Source organism: Bufo bufo, chromosome 7 (assembly GCF_905171765.1).
Source record: "Bufo bufo chromosome 7, aBufBuf1.1, whole genome shotgun sequence".
Classification (NCBI taxonomy): domain Eukaryota; kingdom Metazoa; phylum Chordata; class Amphibia; order Anura; family Bufonidae; genus Bufo; species Bufo bufo.
In genome coordinates, this window is record NC_053395.1 from 199887549 (window position 1) to 199910921 (window position 23373).

Genomic DNA, 23373 nt, shown 5'->3' on the forward strand with positions numbered 1-23373 from the left:
GCACTGGTCTTTAAAGGGAATGCGTCATCAGAAAATTACCTATTGTGTAAATCACGTTTATTATTTAAACAAAAAACATAAAAACCTGCAGTTTCCCCACTGGCCACTAAGCCTAATAATAGGTGCCACGTCTTGGTCTGTACAGATCACTTTACTGCAGTTATCTGCCATTCTAATTCTGCCTGTAATAGTATCACCTCTGTGTATAGATAAGACAGGATCCTTTACTTGTACAATTACCTCTGCACAGGACACAGAGCATGCCTTAGAAGTCAATGAGGTCCCCTCCTGACCATTGTGTCTGTGGACCATGGTGCTGCCGTAAAGCAATTTTCTTAAAGGGGTTGTCATTCATCCAGGCCATGGTATATCAGTAATAATAAGTCCGAGCATCCGGACTTCTATTTTCTATTGAAGACATTTCAGTAGTCATCCGACTGGCTTTCTCAATTAGAATCACATGTACAAGGAATCTCCGGCATTGAATGCTGGTGACTCATGCTTCAGTCAGCATAATCTGTTGGAGGTAAGATGTTCAATGCCAAAGCAGCAGTGTGAGGTGCAGGGAGGAGCGGACTCCATGGCAAGCAGTGCAATGGGATGTGGGGCCACCACGGCGGGCAACAGTGTGAATAGGCACTTGGCGCTGCATGCTACATTTAATAGCCAATTCAAAGAAAACTAACGTAACCAACCATGTACCACATTCTAACCTATAATAAACCTATCATTTACATCTCATTAAATAAAGCGACATAACGGCATCGGTATGAGGGTGTGGCCTAGAGACTAATCTAATAGCGGCCATATCTACTGGTTATAAACTGAAAAACCTGACTGGCAATCATAATTGTGCAATTTTCATAATTACATCCATATTAAAATAATCATTAGCTCGTGTACATGGCGGCGTGACTTGAACACAGGTGGGGGCAGATCCTGGTCAAGAACATTTCACTGGAGCTTAATCAGTCATTAGCCTGGGGGAATTTGTTTATGAATGCAGCATTTTTCATTTGCGGGGGGGGGGGGGGAACAACAACGAACATTAGGATGGGAAATTCATGAACAGCACTCAATTATATTTGCCAATATCATAGCAGCTTGAGACTGAATGTTAATGCATTTGATAATCAGAGCACTTGGCGTCGGAGATGATTTAAAATAAATAATAGTAATAATGAAAATTGCAGAAGGAACAAATTACCCAAACAATAGCGGGTAGCAGCGGCGTTCTGCAATCAGAGGGCACTCTGCATCACAAACATTGCGCTTCTATTTTCATATGAAAAGTTGGCGGCTCTGGTGACAACTTAAACAGAATCATAAAAATAGGCCGGACAATCAAAGGGAATCTTTCACTGCAAAATTGGTGCAGCCTTTTCCATATTCAGGACATTTAGGACCTTAAAGGGGTTTTCCCAGATTTTTTAACTGATGACCTATCCTCCATGGGTTCCGACACCCAGGATCAGGGGCGGATTGGCCATAGACCTTACTGGGAAATTTCCCAGTGGGCCGATGCCCAAGGGGCTGCCTGGGCTCTCCTCATGGCCGGCCAGTGGAAGTTTTTGGGGGGTGTATTTTGTGATGGACTGTGGTATTAGGCTCTATTGAGGCTGTGCTGACCATGAGAACGGGGCCCTGGGATCCCCAGTTTGAATGGAGCGGCGGGGTCACGCACACATGCTGCCACACCATTCGCCTCTGTGGAACTGCCAGAGATAGCGGAGCACTTGTATCTGGTCATCTCAAGCAGTCCCATAGAGTTAAAACAGAACCGCAGCAAGCATTCGGAACCGCTGCTCCGTTCAAACAGGAGAACAAAGGCCCCCCCATTCTTGTGAATGGTGGAGGCCCCAGCAGTCGCACCCCCGCCAATCAGACAACTATACTCTATCCTATAGATAGGTAAGAAGTGCTTGTAAAGGGGCCACCCCATAACCTACTTCAATCTAATGTGTATGGCCAACTTTTATATTTCCTTCTTTTATAAGATGCAGTCTCACATACACACTGTGGGATACTGCAGCTGCACCCCCTCCCTGACTCCTAGTTGGGCTCCATTCACACGTCCGTAGTGTATTGCGGATCTGCAAATTGTTCTATTTTATTCCGGAGCCGCGGACCGGAAAATCGGGGGCGCGCTTCGGAAATGCGGATGCGGAGAGCACATAGAGTGCTCTCCGCATCTCTTCAGACCCCATAGAGAATGAATGGGTCCGCACCCATTCCACAAAATTGCGGAACAGATGCGGACCCATTTGCGGACGTGTGAATGGAGCCCTACTGTTTTACAATACAGAAGCTCACAATGCTAAATAATTTCCTGACAATTTATGGCTTTGGCTTAAATGGTCACTAACTTTTCACACAACTTTCCATAAATCAATAGTACAAGCAACTAGAAGAGACTTTGCAATATGTCTTATCAGTGAGGAATGTCTAGTTCTCATGTTATCTGCCGTTTACCTTTCAGCCTCCTTGCTAATTGCTTTTCACTTTGAAAAATGCCTTAATCTTGTCCAAGAAAGGAGCAGCACTACTGGAGGACCATATTACCCATGTCAACAGAAGTCTATGGGGAGGGGAGGAGGAGTGAGCAGGAGCACACACAGACAAGCCCATGGCTGTAGCTACAAAGGCTGAGTTAGAAACTTCCTAAGTGCTTTATTCACAACCATACAGGTCAGTAATGCTGTGTAATGTCCTCCATGATCCTAGGGCTGCTTCTGAGTGCATAAGAGAAGGTTCGGAAGCAGATTCTCCTCTACTTTCTGTGTGTAGTGGACGGTAGCTAGTCTCCACCCACCATGTCTGAGAGAACTGCAAACTAGACCTTTACTATGTACAAAGGAGATTGTATAGCCAGAAACAATGCTATTCCTCTAGTTGAAACTAGCCTCAAACACACCTTTTTAAAATAACACATCAAATGTGGCTTACCATACAACATATTACACTATTGAATCGGTTTTAACAATTGAATTCCGGATTATAATTTAGGATTATTGTATACAGTCCTCACTCACCGGTTACAAGTTCTCTTATTTCTTGGTCATTGGTTTTTCTCAGTAGTCTAAGGAGGGCAGGGATCCCGCCTGTGTTCTTCACCGCAATCTTGTTTTCGTCAGTAGACTTGCCATATACGAGATTTCTCAAGGCGCCGCATGCATTTTTCTGAACCTCCAGTACCTTGTGATCCAGAAGATCAACTAGGTGCTTTATTCCTCCAAGTCGACACACCTTACAAGTTTAACAAGAAAAGGTAAAAAGAAAATGATAAAAATGAAAGAATGTAGCAAGAAACTGAAATCTAAATGTGCTACTGATGTCAGTGCCTAAATCTGAGAAAGGTATCCGGCAATTGCTGTGCTTATGTCCGAAGCAAATTCTACCTATACCTTGAAAAGCCTGGAAATGTCCTTATTTATGCCAGTATTAAATATCCTAAATAGCCTGTCCAGACATATTATTACTATAATTTTTTTTTTACCAACAGCTGACTAAGCTAAGAAATAACACATACAGTATAACAAAAGTAGTAATACATTGCCAATCACTTGACGCTCGTGAGCCAATGCTTCCCATTTCATTTGCCAATATCTGTTACAGGTGTACATAGCTTTTAAGCCTGAAATATGCCAGGTCTCATTAATGTGAATAGGAATCCGGTAGTGCATGCCAGCGTCTGGCTACGCTGTATACCGTCTATACATTAACTCTGGTAGTCTGTTCTTCTTCTGGAACAGACTACTGGATTACCTTGGCGGATATGTGAACCTACCCGAAAAAAAAAAAGAAGTAAAGAATGTAAAATGCAGCAGCAAACTGCAGCCTTCGATATCAAGCCCAAACACGGTGAGCACCGGTACAGAGCATTCACACTATGCCCATTATTATACAACCAATCTAGATGATGGTGTAAATCCTGAATTCATGTGGAGTGCAAGTGAAAGAGATGAGATGGTTCTACCTAAATTACAGCGTTTCGTTTCTGCCGCCTGAATGTGGCTTGTATTCTGTGACAGAGAAAAGATTGCTATAATTTCGCGGGAGTTTAAAACACAATTATTGCTATAGGGAAAACGCTTAGTTTTTTATTGACGCGGGTAATTTCGGATGGATTCTGCAGAAGTTTTCTGGCGTATCTTAAATGCTGGAGTTTGGGGAAAGATACTGCCGGCAGCAGTCAGATCACAGAGCTGAAAACAAAGCCCCGAGACTGACAACTACAGCAATGAGGGTTATTTGCAGCACGCCATCTAGTAACTCCTAGTCTCGGTTCATCAGCTCATAGACATTTTCTAAACAGAAGCTAAGACACAGCCGTATCGGTTCTCTAGCAACCTATGATAATCAATGACCTCTAATTAAATGCATATAAACAGCCGGAGCCTACCAGCCGCTGCTAATGGCTTTTGTAGCCTTAAAGGGCATCTGTCAGCAGATTTGTCCCTATGACACTGGCTGACCTGTTACATGCGCGCTTGGCAGCTGAAGGCATCTGTGTTGGTCCCATGTTCATATGTGCCTGCATTACTGAGGGAAATGGTGCTTTAATATATGCAAATGAGCCTCCAGGAGCAATGGGGGCGTTACCATTACACCTAGAGGCTCTGCTCTCTCTGCAACTGTCAAACCGTCTGCACTTTGATTGACAGGGCAAGGCTGGTGATCACTATTACACTGCCTGTCCCTGTCAAAGTGCAGAGGGTTTGGCAATTGCAGAGAGAGCAGAGCCTCTAGGTGTAATGACAACGCCCCCGTTGCTCCTAGAGGCTCATTTGCATATATTAAAACATCATTTTTCTCAGCAATGCGGACACATATGAACATGGGACCAACACAGATGTCTTCAGCTGCCAAGTGCACATGTAACAGGTCAGCCAGTCTCATAGCTGCTCCGTTATTCCTTTAGAATAGTTACAGATTAACTGACAATTGGATGTCATCATCCCTCTGGTCAGTAAAGGGTGTATCCCTACATGGTTTGACATGGTCAGCAAGTAGGGACACACCCCTAAATGGTTAACACCCAACTGTCAATTTATTCAAATTTTTCTAGGAGTTACAAGAGGGGAATGACACAATGAGGAGGTCTATGAAAGATGTGCTGGAGCGGTCATTTCATCAGAATACAATCAGGCATGTCAGGAGAAGGGCCGGCTCCTCTGTGTTATACGTGACATATTCTGTACTGGAACTGAAGTCAGGATGCTGTGCTGGGTCTCTTCAACATCCAGCGGACCCCCACTGACCTATACTGGGGTCATTCAGGGTTCTGGGGTGTAAGATGGCAAGAATAGGACAATACGGCGCTATTTTCGCCACCAAATGTGCTGTGGAAGCTTTGAAGAGCACTCCAGGAATGGTGGAGTTTTCCTTTGATATCTTACCTCGATTTTGATCTTATGGTCCCCAAAGCAGAGATGTTGCAGGTAGGCCGCTGCATTTGCTTGCACTGAAGGGAAGTGATGCTGAAGCATATGAATGACCTCAGGTAGTTCGGGGTCACGCCAAGCAAACTCCCTGTTTAGGAGAAGAAGACGACAAATTCATTTTGGAGCCAAGGCGCCAGTCTAGCAAGCCGACAATATCTTTATAGTGAGAAGGGTGGTGGAGGGAGAAGTTCTGTGTGAGCTACAGAAGAATCCTGTTCTCTCTCTGGAAAGTATCCATCTGTAGGGAGACGCAGTACGCCGTGGTCTAATGGTATGGCAGGATAGCACTGTGCCAGGCTGGACTTGGCTCATAGCGCTCTGCTGCGGTTCATCTAACCAAGGGGTTAAATTCTGCCCAAATTTTATGACCGAATGGTATAGCTAAAAGAAGCCGAATGCGGCCTCGAGGCCAGACCACCAGGCATTCCCCTGACACGTGTGACACGCTGCCATTAGACGTTACGAGGCCTCTTAACAATTGCAGCGATTTACTTCCCTCCTTGAAGCCGCAAATCAGGCGACAAGTCATCAACATACAAAATGACGAGGCTGATGATTATGGCTTCTTGTTCTGAAAACATTTGTTATAACGATTAAAGTTATTCTGAAGAAAAAAAATATATAAAAAAAAATAAAAAATAAAAAAGACAACCTGCAACTCAAATAACAAATGTATAAAACAAATCACAGAAAAGTATATATATATATAAAAAAAAAAATACAATTACAACATATTAGAAAAGGGGGTAAGACTTCTGCATAGTCATCTCGCCTGTCAATCAGGAAGGAGCTGGCGGAGGAAGGAGGGTGCACAAAAAGGCTTGGACCCGCCCTCAGTGCACTTATCTGCTCATTTGCATTTGGATTAAAATTACCTTTTCTCCAGAATGAAGTAACAGATCACTAGACGTATCATTACATTCAGCTGTGCCTGGTTTAATAGATGCTCTTTAAGGAGTTATTCCCATCTGGACACTTTTGGAATATCCAACTCTGGGATCCGCTGTTATCTGGAGAACGGGGCCCCGTCTGCGGCTGTAGTGACTGCGCATGTGCAGCTTCCCCTATGTATAAGAGCGCCACCTCTTTTCAGAACTCCCATAGATGTGAGCTGAGAGCCGAACAGGTGTGGTCACCCCTCCACTCACTGTGGCTGGGGGTTGAGCCCGTTATTGAGAGGTGGGGCTCACACCCATCATTTATGGCATATCCTGATATACATGTCCACATGTGGATAACCCATTAAAGACTTCTATGGACAACTAGTAGTCTAACTAGCGCCACCACAGGGAATATGGAGTATTACACCGTTCTCAACTAAAACAATGGGCTGACAGTGCAACGTGTGGACGCGCCGAGCGCTCTCTGCCCGGCTCTGAATAGCGAGCTCCTCTATATTAACTACATTTTCTCTAATAGGAGGTTTTCTAAACCAGACAATCCCTTCAAAGAAGACAGGCCACCTCTCCCGACATATTTTTCATAGTAAATAAGCATATTCCCCATGAAATAACATGGTCTTTTCTTAGAAATTTGCATTGTGCCACTCCTCTGTTATTCCTCCTGGAAATGAATAAACTAAGAACTGTGTGGTGCCATTTCCTTTGTCAGTGAGGTTTACCCCGACATGCTTTAATACTGGCCAACAATTCAGGCTGCTGCCACATTACGTCTTTTTTGGCTTTTAGAAAACAGCATGAAATTTGTGTGCTTTCTAGGAATGTCTATTATTTTCTACTGGCTAACATAACATGGTGTTTTTTTGCTCCAAAAAAATAAAAGCCAGTCTAAAAACACGGCATTTTTGGAAAAAGAAACAAAAAAAATAAAAGTTGTGTGAAACCACCCACAGGTTGTATAGGAACGCACCTTATTAACAAGGAGATTGGTAACACCCAGTGTTCAATATATTCTTATACTTCCATGAGGAATAACAGAGGAGGTTCCAGCATATAAGTACTTTCTAATAGATATAATATATATAAGTACCACACACAGAGACCTGACAGGACCTAGGCAGCAGGGTCTTAGTTATACCCATTTCTATGAAATCTGACAACCAATATAACTGTCAGCAGTCCCAGCGGGTTGTCATCTAATCTGCCTAGCTATGTAGTGGTAAGGAAACTGGAGACGACCAGCAAACACTACGGTCCTCGGATAGGTAGCCAGTCCCGAGGTTGGGAAAGCTGAACCCTGTAGTGGTGCCATACTGAAACATACAATGGCCAAAAATGCTGAATTTGCAGGGACCGTCCTCAATTTTCTGGGACAATCTCCGCAAATACGGGTTGTCCTAGGCTGAAAATGGGCAGGGATTGTACAAGTCTTCCCAGAAGTGGGCGGTCCTTGGCGGGTTTGGCGTTCCCGGGGCAGGGCTTAAATGAGCCGAATTTACCAGCAAGAAACCGCGATAGATTAGAAGCGGCTGAGCTGTACTCGTCACCTTTTTCTGCTTTGGTTAATTTTCACGTTGCTCTTAGCGCCCGTTTCTTTTTGGCAATAAATTATCATTTCTATTACACGCAGGTCAGAAGGACAATCAGCGCACAATTCCTTTCTGACCAGATACAAATTACAGCGCAGATCGGAGCACATTGTTATGTGAATCAAACCACGAGGCACTTTTGACATCACTTAATATCACAGACATCGATCCCGGCTCATCACATTACATCTGATAAAACATGAATGCAGGCAGCTTCCTGTACCGGGGAAAAGCAAGGCTCGGAGGCAGCTGGACCAGCCCAACATACAGCGGCCAGTGCAGAGTCCGGGTTCTGTTACCTGCATCCCCGCCAGCACCTTGTCAGGACACGATGATAGGAGTACATGACCGCTCCTGGCAGAGGGAGTCAAGGAATCTGGGGAAGTAATAAAGCAACGCATCCAAAGCGTGTGCCAGCGAAGTTAACCAGCAGGAACAACACACACACACATACCTTACTGCAGCATCACCAAATGTAGCTGTGTCATGGAGCAATGATAGAACACAACCGGATAAAAGAGGGATGGGCTCAGGTACAACTATGGGAAATATGTGGGGTGCTAATATACTATAATATCTCTCCCTCTCAATCTCCCCCTCCCTCTCTCCCTCTCAATCTCCCCCTTCCTCTCTCTCTCTCCCTCCCTCTCTCTCTCTCCCTCTCTCTCTCCCTCTCTCTCTCCCTCCCTCTCTCTCCCTCTCTCTCTCCCTCCCTCCCTCTCTCTCTCTCTCCCTCTCTCTCTCTCTCTCCCTCTCTCTCCCTCCCTCTCTCTCCCTCCCTCCCTATCTCTCTCTCTCCATCTCTCTCCCTCTCTCTCCCTATCTCTCTCTCTCCATCTATCTATCATCTGTCTACACACACACCAATATATAAATATAAATATAATATTTTTTTAAAAAAATTCTTTTAAACTGAATTACCTTGTTACTTAAGGGTTTGGGGAATTATGGGTAAGTAAGGCCAGTCACCCATTCCTCTATTAGCATGGACAGCAGCTACAAAGAGGTGCTCTGGAGGACCCGACAGTCCCAGGCATCACACAGGCAGCAGCCCACTGATAACAGTGGGGTCTATGTAATACCATATTTCTCCAGTGGTGGCACTGCAGGGACACTGAACAGACTCTTCTTACAGATAATGGCTGGAGGTCTCGGCAGGGGACACTCTGCTCAGCCTACAGTCAGGGGACACTCTGCTCAGCCTACAGTCAGGGGACACTCTGCTCAGCCTACAGTCAGGGGACACTCTGCTCAGCCTACAGTCAGGGGACACTCTGCTCAGCCTACAGTCAGGGAACACTCTGCTCAGCCTACAGTCAGGGGACACTCTGCTCAGCCTACAGTCAGGGGACACTCTGCTCAGCCTACAGTCAGGGGACACTCTGCTCAGCCTACAGTCAGGGAACACTCTGCTCAGCCTACAGTCAGTGGACACTTTGTCAAAAAGACTGAACAAAGAGGAGAAACCTTTTAAGGAGCAATTCATCAAAATGCAATAATAATAATAATTAAATATGTCTCATGTTGTTTCTTAAAGGGCATCTGTCCTCAGACTTGTACCTATGACACCCAGGGGCGTAGCTAACGGCTCATGGGCCCTGGTGCAATAGTTCAGCAGGGGCAGGGAAGCACATAGCCTTCGTGCTGCCTGAGGCAAAAATTGAAATGGCACCCCCCCTTCCCATACCAAATTCTTAACCTACCCCCTTCCCTCTAGTCATAAGTGTAACTTGACCAGCAGGCACTTTCTATAATACCGGTGTCTTCTTATGTGGCACAAGGGTCTTTGGGCCCCCTCAGGCTCCTGGGCCCGGTAGCGACTGCTACCCCTGCATCCCCTATAGCTACGCCCCAGATGACACTGGCTGACCCGTTACATGTGCACTTGGCAGCTGAAGACATCTGTGTTGGTCCCATGTTCATGTGTCCGCATTGCTGAGAAAAATTCTGTTTTAATATATGCAAATAAGCCTCTAGGAGCAACAGGGGCGTGGTCATTACACATAGAGGCTCCGCCCTCTCTGCAACTGCCACACCCCCTGCAATTTTATTGACTGTAGGAGTCAGGGCCCGGCGTGATCACGTTTCCACTGACTGGTCCTGTCAATCACCGCACAAGCAGCGTGAAAAACCCCTAAAACATTCTGATTTCAGTGACTGCTATGTAATAATTCATCTCCCCTCTAGGACCAGACTAACAAAAGGCAATTACTAAAAGTGGAAAACTCGTTTAAAACTGACCTATAACCGCTCCTGACATGTCTGTTTTAGTAACTAATTGCATTCACCATGTAATCTCAATTCTAAGGCATATATTCTTATGACCCTATGTTGTCCCATTCCTCTATTTAGCATTAGAAGTTATGAATTACTAGCATTTTATAATGAAGGTAACACCCATCTGGACCTTCACTGCAAACTAACAATTCATCCATAGCTTCCAGCAGTAACAATAAAAGACACAACAGAGTCATAAGAATAGATGCTCTAGAATTGTTGTAACATTGGGGGATGCAAGTAATTAGACATGTCAGGAGATGTGACAGGTCCTCTTTAAAGTCTGCCATTCCTGCTAGACATTTGCAGTGAAGGTACAGATGGGTGTTACCAGTTTGGATGTGCCCCTGCACTGTGACACTGGCAACAATAACTGGATGGTGTCAGACCACACAGACACACACCCAACTGGTAACACCCATCTGGACCTTCACTGCAAACTGCTAGCAATTCATTAATAACTTCTAGCAGGAATAATAAAGGAATGGCAAAACATAAAGCTATAAGAATAGATGCTCCAGAATGGATATTACACGGGGAAGGCAACTAGTTTCTAAAACAGACATGTCAGGAGAGGTGACAGCTCCTCTAAGCTAATGAACTGGATGGAAGTTACAATCGGCTGAATACAGGAACCATCTTACGGTCAGGACGCCCTGTGCCAGATGCCAGGACATATCATTGCCTTCTCGGTACGACACAAGTGGCTGCACCGGATAGCAAACCTTTCCGATCTCTAGAAATTGAGTATAATTTACCAATTACGGCTAGCATTACCGAGCACCAGCATGAAGTCAAGCACTCGGAGGGAGGTAAGTGGTAAAATGACGAGAGGAGCCAAGGTGCTTATTACGGATTTTCTGCAGGAGGCACCTGGATGATGTTAGGTAGCGGAGTCTGAGGAGAGACGGCAGCAGCGGAAAGTCTCCCTGTCCTAGGTAAGGTAAAGGTTTACGCAATGCTATATCCAGTGATCCCTTGGATATACTGTCATTGTGAGAATACAAAACAGCGCCACTCTTGTCAGTAGACTGTGTCTGGTATTGCAGCTCAACCTCAATTACTTGAATGGGACTGAACCGTGATACCAGATGGGCAGGTATGGCTCTGTTTCTCAAAAAAAAAAAAAGCAGACCCCTTTTGGGTAATCTAATACAACCCCTTAAGGGTACGGCTACACGACGACACTGGTGCTGCAGCGGTCACGGCCAGGATCGCAGGGTAGCGCTGATCCCATAGAGATGTATGGGATTGCAGTGCGAGTCGCAAAAGATCCAGCAGTGTTGTGCTGCAATGCCATTCATTACTATGGGATCAGTGCTACTCTGCGATCCTGACGGCGACAGCTGGCACGCAACCAGCGTCGCCATGTAGCCGTACCCTTAAATAAGGAGCCACAATGGCAGATGTCCGGGGACAGCAGGACTGGGTGAGCTGGATTTCAACATGCCCGATCCTTTGTTCACATGGAAGATAAGTGGCCTCCAGACTTGTCGGCAGCCGCTTATCATGTGTATGGGGGTGTCCTGGGGAAATAGGTATCCGCTGATCATTCGGACTGGCGAGATCGCTGTCAGTTTCCGGGGGTAACTAGCTAAATTCTGAAAGCAGGTTTGTATATGAAAGGAGAGAAAAAAATAAAAAAATTGATATGATTAGGAAGCACAGATCAGTCTGTTGGTAGGGGTCTGGAAATCCACCAGCGTCCTGAACGAAGGGGTCCTGGCATACGAATCCTCACAATGATGTCCAGGGAACATATCCTTACTCTTACGTCAATTACACAGTGCATTCACCCAGTTCATCTGCTCCTGGGAGAGCTGGGTCACAGCCAATGCCTCCCACATCACGTCTCCGCAGCTCAGGAAGCGGTGCATTGTAAAGAGGTCTAAGCAACGCGTTTAACATAGAAAAGCCAAGTGTCTGGCGTTTACTTGCCTGGGATCCTTCTGTATGCTGTCAATTGAGGGGGACCTTGTGGTTCCATCATCTGCGGGCGCAGCGTGCGGCATCCTGTTATAGCTGCCTTCAGACACCCGGAACGGCATTGATCGGTATGGCTCAGCATAGGTAGCTGCAGTGTTGAGAGCATAATTATTTCTTTGGTATGCAAGAGTGTTACGTTGGCTCAATGTCCTGTGAAGATTACCCGACCCTAGCAAAATAAAACAAAAAGTTCACACCGGACCGCCCAAAAAAACCAAAAATGGCCATAGTGACTAATCTATGGTGCCCCCATTACCCAAAACACACAAGTAGGACATGGGTGGTGGAGAGAACAGACGGTAAACCCTTTACAACATGCAGCTGTACAGCCGGCAGGGCAACAAGTGTACAAACAGAAGACAAATTTACCACCGGGACAGTGTCAGACAGGTGCTTGGGGCCCCCAGTGGATCATACCTATGGGACTCTGCTAGTGTTCTTGGTGCTCATGCAGGCATGTGTAAAGAGGGTTTCCAGTCTAAAGAGATTGATGTCCTATCCTGAGGATAGGTCATCAGTATCAGATCGGTGGGGGTCCGACATCCGGCACCAATCAGCACCACTGCAAACACAGTGGACGGAGCTGGAAGCAGAAAGCTCCGTCCATTGTGTAGCGGCCGTGCTGGGGTACCGCATCTCCGCTCCCTTTCCAGTGAAAGTACCTGCTAAAGAAAAAATGAAGGGGATGAAGTGATTGTCTGAACACTGTGGCCCCTGACGTCAGCTGAGCCGCAGACCCCCAATGATATGATATTGATGATCTAGCTTGAGGACAGGTCATAAATATTACATTCCCAGATAACCCCTTTAGGTTCCATTCACACGACTAAGTGTTTTACGATCCGCAAAACATGGGTACCTGCTGTCCGCATTTATGGGGAGCACACACGGCCAGCCCTATGATAGAAATGCCTATTGAGGACTCGCTGACTTCAAAGGGTCCGAGTTCTGCATTTTGCAGCCAAGTATAAGGCAAGCAACACGGACATCATGCGTATATTGCGGACCACAAAATAAACGTGGCCTATGTATCATCACGGCTCTCTGTTGTAACAAGCCCTACAGCTGTGTGAGCAGAACTGGAATAGGAGGGACTTTCAGCGGCTGAATGTACACAAGAACGTTTCCATTCACTGACAACATGCAGAAATTGTGCAAACTAAGGGTCCATTCACACGTCCGTGTGTGTTTTGCGGATCCACAGATCCGCAAAACACGGACATCAGCGATGTGCGTTCCGCATTTTTTGCGGACTGCACATCGCCGGCACTTAATAGAAAATGCCTATTCTTGTCCGCAATTGTGGAGAAGAAAAGAACATGTTCTATTTTTCTCGGGAAACGGAGTTGCAGACCCGGAAGTGCGGATCCGCAATTCCGGATCCGGGCAGCACATCGTGCTGCCCCAATAGAAATGAATGGGTCCGCAATTCTGTTCCGCAAAATGCGGAACGAAATTGTGGACGTGTGAATGGACCCTAAATAATACACAAATTTACACCACTTTGCCAAAAATACAACAGGTTTTTACAATTTTACATGAATCGAGCTTAATGTGCACTTTTTGGTTTGGCCAATATAATAATGGAGGAAACATTAGTGTTAGGTCCCACCGACAACTACGAGATCTGGTGACCAAAAACGAGTAAAATATCTACAGTGCGTCTGTACCTACCGATGCAGCAGGCGTTAAAGTAACTCTTGGCGCATTCACACACAAGCTTATTCCGCAACGTGCAAAGCTCATGACACTATTGGGTTAACACTTTAATGTTGCGATATTGGCGATGGCTTAGGGCTCTTTCACACCTGCGTTCTTTTCTTCCGGCATAGAGTTCCGTCGTCGGGGCTCTATGCCGGAAGAATCCTGATCAGTTTTATCCTAATGCATTCTGAATGGAGAGAAATCCGTTCAGGATGCATCAGGATGTCTTCAGTTCCGGACCGGAACGTTTTTTGGCCGGAGAAAATACCGCAGCATGCTGCGCTTTTTGCTTCGGCCAAAAATCCTGAACACTTGCCGCAAGGCCGGATCCGGAATTAATGCCCATTGAAAGGCCTTAATCCGGATCCGGCCTTAAGCTAAACGTCGTTTCGGCGCATTACCGGATCCGACGTTTACCTTTTTCTGAATGGTTACCATGGCTGCCAAGACGCTAAAGTCCTGTTTGCCACGGTAAAGTGTAGTGGGGAGCAGTATACTTACCGTCCGTGCGGCTCCCCGGGCGCTCCAGAGTGACGTCAGGGCGCCCCACGCTCATGGATGACGTGTCGCATGGATCACGTCATCCATGCGCATGGGGCACTCTGACGTCATTCTGGAGCGCCCCGGGAGCCGCACGGACGGTAAGTATACTGCTCCCCACTACTACTATGGCAACCAGGACTTTAATAGCGTCCTGGCTGCCATAGTAACACTGAACGCATTTTGAAGACGGATCCGTCTTCAAATGCTTTCAGTTCACTTGCGTTTTTCTGGATCCGGCGTGTAATTCCGGCAAATGGAGTACACGCCGGATCCGGACAACGCAAGTGTGAAAGAGCCCTAAGTCTGTAGGTAGACCCTATGGCCAGAGCAAGCATCTATCTGACAACTTATAACAATAGAATAGAGCACAATGTAACGAGTAAATTAAATCATGCACATGGACACGTAACAGAAATCTCTCTTGGTTATTACAGTACAGGATGAGGTGTTAATTTAATGTTAATTCACATTGTGACTGGTGGAGTTGATTTTACCTCTGTTCTCCATGTCTATACATCACAAGTAGGGGCCTCGCCGCTCCCATGTCTTGCATACAATGTACCCGATCCAAGAAACAAAGCTTTGTCTTTTTGATGATGATTATGTTTTAATTTTTTTTTTACACTAAAACTAAAGTTTTAATTTATTTGATTACCCAGACTAGAGTAGAAACCGAAGTCTGCATAAAACATTGAATTCCCGGGACGGAGACTCCAAAAATGCTGCATTACTACAACTCCCAGCTGCGGCTGTCAAGACATGCTAGGAGTTGTAGTTTTGGCAACAGAGGGAGAGTCATATTTTGTAGATCACCGTTACTGGCCAACAATACACTTATAAGTAGGAAGAAAAAAACAAAAACATAAAATACTATAGAGAAGGACTTATGGGGGGGAAAAAAAGGGTTGTCCGGCCACTTAAAAAAAAAAAAAAACACTCAGAATGCTTTAAAGTGGGAACAATAATAATACTTAAATCCCCTTCCCGTCTGCTTCAGGTTACTGGCGATAAGAACATGTGACCGCTCAGCCAATCACCGGTTGTAGCGGGTCACCCCTGTGGCCATTGATTGGCTGAGCGGTCACGTGTCCGTGAAACGTCAAAACAGGAGCGGTCGGGTATCAGTAAGGTGAGCATTATTGTAAAAAATTAAGTACAGCTGTGATTGGTTGCTTTGAAACAGGCTTGACACAAGGCCAGAAGACCCTCATACTATAGACCAGGGATGGCCAGCCTGAGGCTCTCCAGCTGTTGCAAAACTACAACTCCCAGCAAGCCCAGCCTACAGCAATGCATGGTGGGAGTTGTAGTTTTACAACAGCTGGAGAGCCGCAGGTTCAGCATCTCTGCTATAGACTATAAGTAGATAATGTGCAAAAATAGAATATCAGGAAAAAATAAATATATATATTAAAAATAAACAGCAAAATAATAATAAAAAAAAAAGCTAGAAAAGATTCATAAATGCAGCAGAGATTCCAAAGAGAGTCGTACAAAGTAGTACAAGATAAACATGGTGTCGTGGCCTGTGTCGACCAACCAGATTGCAGCTTTTATTTTTCAAACAGAGACCAAAGCTGCATCCCGATTGGCTGCACTGGGCAATTGCTTCCTTTGCACTGGTTCTTGTGGCAATCCGCACGGTCAGCAGCCACCACCGTGGAGAACTATAAATGTCGCTGGGTCCTGTACGCTTCATGTAACCTGGAGCATAAAAATTCTCCTGCAGTTTTTAATAATTAAGGGCCATGCGTGGATGAGCTAATAGGCCACACCGCCCCCCAGGAGACGGCCATATATTAGAGCCTCTAGACTGTAATATAACATTGTATTACCGTCCAGCTCCCGCTCGCACTGACAGCAGAGTTACGCCGTCACACCTAATGGATGTTTAATAGGGAAGGTTATTTCCATGAGGTCGTGGAGGCTAATGGGAGAGCCATCTCTGACAAGGTATGAAATGGACTGGGCCGCCAGAACGAGCCATTTATAGAGTGCGGCCGCGAGGAGCGGTCAGGGATCAGCGCGTCGAGGAGAAGAGGGGCCTTTATTCTTTTAATGGTTGTGTCAGATCTGAACATCTTCTCTATAACTCCACGCATTAACAGAGGAGTGGCACGGGCGAGGAGATTTTATTCCACCTTTTTGTTTTTATTATTATGCAGTAAATGCGACATTTCTCTTATTATAAACCTCAGGGCTGTAGATATATAGAAGTAAGGGGGGGGGGGGGGGGGGGTAAAGGAGACCCCAAGACCAAGAGTTTGGGTCGTAATTGCAGAGCAAGTGAGTAAAAGCCAATAAATACATCAAAGGGAGATGATATACGTCCGTATATTATAAGTCCGTATATTACGCCAGGCTGCCGCCTTATACTGTAAAGTCTCAAGACAATCTAATCTGCTGGCTGCCATACTTCACATCCTCGCAGGTTATAACCCGCTGTAGTGATATCCGGGACAAGGTCATCCTGGGAGGCATGTGTTGCACTACACAAAGCCTGGCGAAAAGATGGATGTTGCTTTATGGAATAGTCTCGTAAACACGTCACCCAACAAAGCATGGCAGCGTGGAGGCTGTAGGGCACCGTACTAGGGAGGGCTCGGGTCCTCAACCTGCCCATAAACATAAGATGATGTCAGTAGGTCTTGAAGACTGTGGGGGCTTCTAAGAGGCTAAAACGTATGGGGGGGGGGGGGGGGGGGGCGCTTGCTGGAGATAAGCAGTGCCTGATCCTTTGTTTACATGGAAGATCTGCCCCCATCATGTCTGGCATTGGCTTATTCCCCACTGTCCATTTAAATCTCATGCCCCCGTGGCTGAAGGTGCATGTGTAAGGGTGGGTGAAATGAGCAGGAGCATTTAGCAACATGACCACCTTAAAGGGAATGTGTCATCAGAAAAAGACTTTTTGGAATTTTTATTTTTCTATGCCACTATATTAAAAAAAAAAATGTATATATGGTAATACTGCAATTTTTTACACTGTCCACTAGGCCTAAAATATGTTAAGACGGCATCTACAGCTACACAGGCCATAGACACAATGGTCAGGAGGGGACCTCATTGATGTCTATGGGAGAGTTTTCTAGGCATGCTCTGTGACCTGTGCAGAGGTCAGGAAGGAGAAGATAAGCAGTGATATCACTTATTGTAAATGGTGGATCCTGTCTCATCTATGTATAGAAGTGTTACTTGTCATTGTAATTCTGCCTGTGGTTATAAGGATAATGGCTACTGAAAAGTTACCTGTACAGAACAGGAAATTAAGACCTATTATTAGGCACGGGAAAAAAATATAACTCATCAAAATATTCTAAAAACATGTTTAACATAAAAACGTGATTTAAACAATGGGTCATTTTCCGATGATACATTCCCTTTAAAGAGAATCTGTCACTACATACCTTGATATCCAACTAAATGAATTGTCAGGTGTGCGCCGGTCCCCTAGGTAAAATGCTCTTTCTCCCATCAGATTCTTGGCCACATTCTGGAGAAATTCATGTTTTTATTATTTGCAAATTTACAGCTCGGTGCAACGAGGGAGTCACCATTGCACCTTGTTACACTGTAAGCCATACTCCTTACTCCTGGCAGACCAGCCCCATACAACCTTGAGTGACTGGGCCAAGCGGTGATGTAGTCTCGCCTGGCCGTGCGTTACTACGCATATAATATGCGGGCAGTACATTTCTGCTGTTTGCCATGGCTGAAGTCCTCTCTACATGCGAGCGCCGTCGGTTCGGGAATCGGTAAGCAGCAGGGCTGCACCGAGTGTGCTCTGAATACAGAAGCAACAGCGCCCCCGTGCGGTAACACAGGGCCAGGCGAGACTACATCAAGTGCCTGGCACTAAAAGTTGCAGGGCGGCCAGATGTAAGAAGCGTGGCGGCCAGTACCACAAAGTGCAACGGTGACACCCTGGTTGCACCAAGCTGTACATTTGTAAATGATAAAAAGCAGAATTCCTCTAGAATACGACCAAGAATGTGGATGGGAGAAAGAACATTTTGCTTATGGGACCAGCGCGCACCTCGGACATCATTTGGTTGGATATCAGATGCCTTGTAATGCTGCCAACCAGACCTGTACTGCACATCGTTTCTGTACGGCACCTCGAGTAATGTCCCTTTAAAGGCATTTCAGTCCTAAATCATCAGCATTATCTGTGTAGCTAATGTGTGTCCAGACTAATTACTGCAGTAACGAGGCGGATTCCCTGACTCTAACAATACTGAAGTGGAAAAGTGCTCTGAAAGTTTATTTCTGCAGAGCGCTTCTGCACACGGGGGAGGCTTGTCACCGCTGCACTGTATTCACGTCCATCAAACCATTAGCTTCAATCATTTATCGTGGGGCTCTCATTTAATCAGTGCCGGCTGATTTACTGGTCCTGTGGTAATGGTCGGATACAATAGGTCCAGTACAAATGACTTCTGCGCGGAGTAACATGGCCACATCTCATGTATATAGCGCATTCATCATCCTGCAGCCGGCACCGCGGCGTCCATCACTGTCACGCGATACAGACACAGAGCCGAAAACAAACCTGGGGAGCATTGATTAATTAATCCCCGAAGAGAAAACTTTATAAAACCCGAACCTTGTCCTTGCTGTCGGCGCAGACGAGCGTCTTTCCCTTGTCGTTTCCTAAGGTAAATGCATTTGGATACCCTATTAATATTTTATCGGACAGGGGGCCTGTTGCTTCTCCCGACATGTCTGTTTTAGTCACTACTTGCGTTCCCCATAATAGAAATCTGGAGCATCTTTTGTTATCAAGTTGCATTGTGCCATTCCTCGGTTATTCTCCCTAGAATTGCAAATTGTGAACAGACTGACCACTGAGTGTTACCAGTTTGGGTCCGTCCCTGCAGAGTCTGATACTGATCAATCAATGCTCACAGTGTAGCGGCATGGCCCATCGACAAGAGGAATGGTAACACTAAGTGGTTAAAATTATACATAAAAAATTCTAAGAGGCGTAACAGAGGAGCAGCACAACACAGAGCTCTTAGAAAAGATGCTACAAAACTGTTACTTAAAGGGGTTGTGCAGTGCTACGATATGGATGACCTATCCTCGGGGTAAGCATCAATATCAGACTGGCGGGGGTCCAACTCTCGTTCGAATGATGTAATCAAACTGCGCGGCCGCTACAAGATAGACCGTGTGCAGTTTAAAAGTGACGAGAACGTAGCGCTCAAACAAGGGCGGCGTTCCCTTCAAGCAGATGATGAGTCGGGGTGTGGGAGTCAGACCCCCACCCCCATCAATATCATAGCATTGTACAACCCCTTTAATACAGAATACAAGTACATGCCGGGGATAGGACAGGTCCCCTTTAAGGGATTCAGGCCCGGGGGATTTTGAACCCTTAGTACTAGACATGGTTTAGTTCAGACACTACTTTTAGTACATGTTCGTTTAACCAGTGTGGCTTTTTTATTAGATTTTTGTGACTAGTGCTTTTATTTTTTTATTTTAACTTTTTTTCAAATTTTATGCTGGTAATTTTTGGGGGGAAAAAAGGAAAAAAATGCTTTTTAAACATTCTTGTTCCTTTTTTTGGCTTCACATTTGGGCTCATCTAGTTCTACCTAGCAGCAGCAAGCTGGCGATCATGACCAGTCACGTGACCATTAGGCGGCACTGGCTCCTCTGTACACAGTACTCATTGAGCGCTGGGCATCTGTCTGTCTTCTCACCATGGTGCCCAGCACTCTGACTGCCCTATCACGCAGCCTTTTGCATTCTGCAGCAGACTTGCATTCACTGCAAATTGGTCAGCGCCTCTACATTAGGAAATTGCTTAACCAATAAATTAACTGTAAATGAAAAGATCAAGGATTTATTAGTAGGGAGGGGAAAAAATAGAATCCATTATCTTACACTTTTAGCCTCAGAATGGCGACCCCCTAAGGTCACCCATGTGCTTACATTTCTCATCTTTACATCGGAGGATGTATTTAAAAAAAAAAAAAAAAAAAAGCTATATGAATGATTTACTAAAGATAAGCGGCGCACCCACCTGAGCCGGTACGGTAAACCGCAGTCTGTGATCCTTGGCGCAGCTCGATGGTTCCGTGGTTGGCGTTCCGATAGACTGGACTGTAGTAGGTTCTCCCCTCGTATATAGGGGTAATCTGCAGGTCAGGGGATACAGCAGAACGCAGGTCCTGGCCTAACTGGCTATGCTGACTTGCATAAGAGCTTCTTAAACCTAAAGGTGATAAGAAAACCAGAGATTAGAAATAGTTGGAAAAAAGAAGATGCGCGAGAATAGGCGAAAATCTCCAAAAAGGAACAATGTCACGGAGGAGCGAGAATGAACCTTTCAGACAGCACAGGAGGAACTCTAACCCCAGCCGGGCACATCAAAGTCTAGGAGTGATTACAGCAAAGGATGCCCCAATGACGGACACCATCTAGAACACATCATTCGGCTTTATTCTTGAAGCCCAAGTAAACCACAGATACAGTTTTCGCCATAAAGAAATCCGTGACTTCATCACGTTCTATGTCATCGGAGCGGATATTTTGTGGCACGGTCGCTGAAATTCTGCAGTGATTAACAGTGTAGCGCAGCAGCGAGCATTCTGCTGCCATCATTCTTCCAGACGGCGTCTGTCCGGAGTCCCAGAATGGAAAAGCTCCATGTAAATAATGCCACCCAGGAAGGAGCCAAAATAACATCCGAGCAGGAGAAATCAAAGGACAGAAAACGGAGATTGACAAAATTTCCCAAAAATTCACCTACTTTCAAATTTTTTTAAGGTAAATGTGATCATCTTCACACTATGCAATATCTGTCAGCTCTTTATTTCCAGCGGTCCGTACTGTATGACAGATCTGAGGGACACCCAGCAGCATCAAAACTGGAGCATAAGTAGTTTTGTGTATTTTTTTGCATGAAAAATCCCTTTGAAAAGGCTCTAATCATAACTCCATCCAGCTGTGCAGGCTTCACCAAAACAGCACCCACTATATGTTCTTAAGGGACATCTGTCAGCAGTTTTGCACCTATGACACTGGCTGACCTGTTACATCTGCACTTGGCAGCTGAAGGCATCTGTGTTGGTCCCATGTTCATATGTGTCCGCATTGCTGAGAAAAATTGTGTTTTAATATATGCAAATGAGCCTCTAGGAGCAACGGGGGCGTTACCATTACACCTGGAGGCTCTGCTCTCTCTGCAACTGCTGCTCCCTCTCTACTTTGACTGACAGGACCAGACAGTGAGAACATCATCACACCTTCCTAGTGCTGTCAATCTAAATAGAGAGGCCTCTTTCACATGTCTGTGACAAGATGGTCAGTGGTTCATCTGTGAAGATGTCTGAAGGATCCGTGTTTGCTGTGCGGGTCAGTTTTTTGCCCCACGCGTGTTATCCGTATTCCATGTACACTGTTAGGCTGAAAATTGGTTTCCAGAGCATCTTCTACCATTGGTCCGTGAAAATCACTGACAGAACATGGATGCCATCTGTGTTGTGTCAGAGACTTCAATGAGCATCGCGGATCAAAGAGGTGCATGTCTCCATGGCTTTACCACTGACCGTGGAAAATCACTGACATGTAAATAAACACATTAAAATCAATGGGTACGTGCGTTGTCCATGGACAACACAGACAACACATTCACTGACATGTGAAAGAGACCTTAATAACACGTTAGCCTGAAACGCTCACCAATGTAGGTTTTACTGATGGCCTACTCTAAGAACAGGCCATGACGTACAGTACAGACCAAAAGTTTGGACACACCTTCTCATTCAAAGAGTTTTCTTTATTTCATGACTATGAAAATTGTAGATTCACACTGAAGGCATCAAAACTATGAATTAACACATGTGGAATTATATACATAACAAACAAGTGTGAAACAACTGAAAATATGTCATATTCTAGGTTCTTCAAAGTAGCCACCTTTTGCTTTGATTACTGCTTTGCCCACTCTTGGCATTCTCTTGATGAGCTTCAAGAGGTAGTCCCCTGAAATTGTTTTCACTTCACAGGTGTGCTCTGTCAGGTTTAATAAGTGGGATTTCTTGCCTCATAAATGGGGTTGGGACCATCAGTTGCGTTGAGGAGAAGTCAGGTGGATACACAGCTGATAGTCCTACTGAATAGACTGTTAGAATTTGTATTATGGCAAGAAAAAAAGCAGCTAAGTAAAGAAAAACCAGTGGCCATCATTACTTTAAGAAATGAAGGTCAGTCAGTCAGCCAAAAAATTGGGAAAACTTTGAAAGTAAGGGCTATTTGACCATGAAGGAGAGTGATGGGGTGCTGCGCCAGATGACCTGGCCTCCACAGTCACCGGACCTGAACCCAATCGAGATGGTTTGGGGTGAGCTGGACCGCAGAGTGAAGGCAAAAGGGCCAACAAGTGCTAAGCATCTCTGGGAACTCCTTCAAGACTGTTGGAAGACCATTTCAGGGGACTACCTCTTGAAGCTCATCAAGAGAATGCCAAGAGTGTGCAAAGCAGTAATCAAAGCAAAAGGTGGCTACTTTGAAGAACCTAGAATATGACATATTTTCAGTTGTTTCACACTTGTTTGTTATGTATATAATTCCACATGTGTTAATTCATTGTTTTGATGCATTCATAGTCATGAAAATAAAGAAAACTCTTTGAATGAGAAGGTGTGTCCAAACCTTTGGTCTGTACTGTACGTAACAGCCTAGGGCAACGTACGCATCTGGCTGGAATACAGCTGCATACATCGGGGATCAACATTTGGTGCACTCGTCAGGAAATCTTTCCAGTGTATATGCTAGGATACGTAATCTACAAGCGCAATGTGAACATAGCCTAACATGCACAGAGCACATGACGGAGGAAACCAGCGACAGCTAGGGAGAATCCAGGAACAGAACAGGCATGAGGCTCAGGGTCCATTCACACGTCCGCAAATTGCA

At 45.4% G+C, this 23373-nt stretch overlaps 1 protein-coding gene across 7 annotated transcripts in view; it reads right to left on the reverse strand.

Annotated features, from left to right (window-relative positions):
• Window positions 1–23373, reverse strand: part of PKP4 (plakophilin 4) — a 241878-nt gene that overhangs the window by 44956 nt on the left and 173549 nt on the right. For 6 of the 7 annotated variants that reach the window (XM_040440787.1, XM_040440790.1, XM_040440786.1 and 3 more), the window contains 4 exons: window positions 20477–20668; window positions 12148–12364; window positions 5400–5532; window positions 3033–3246 (listed from right to left, as the gene is read on the reverse strand). In XM_040440787.1, coding sequence (XP_040296721.1) covers window positions 3033–3246; window positions 5400–5532; window positions 12148–12364; window positions 20477–20668 — 756 coding nt within the window. The remainder of the gene's footprint in view (window positions 1–3032; window positions 3247–5399; window positions 5533–12147; window positions 12365–20476; window positions 20669–23373) is intronic. The other variant, XM_040440788.1, reaches the window with a different exon arrangement.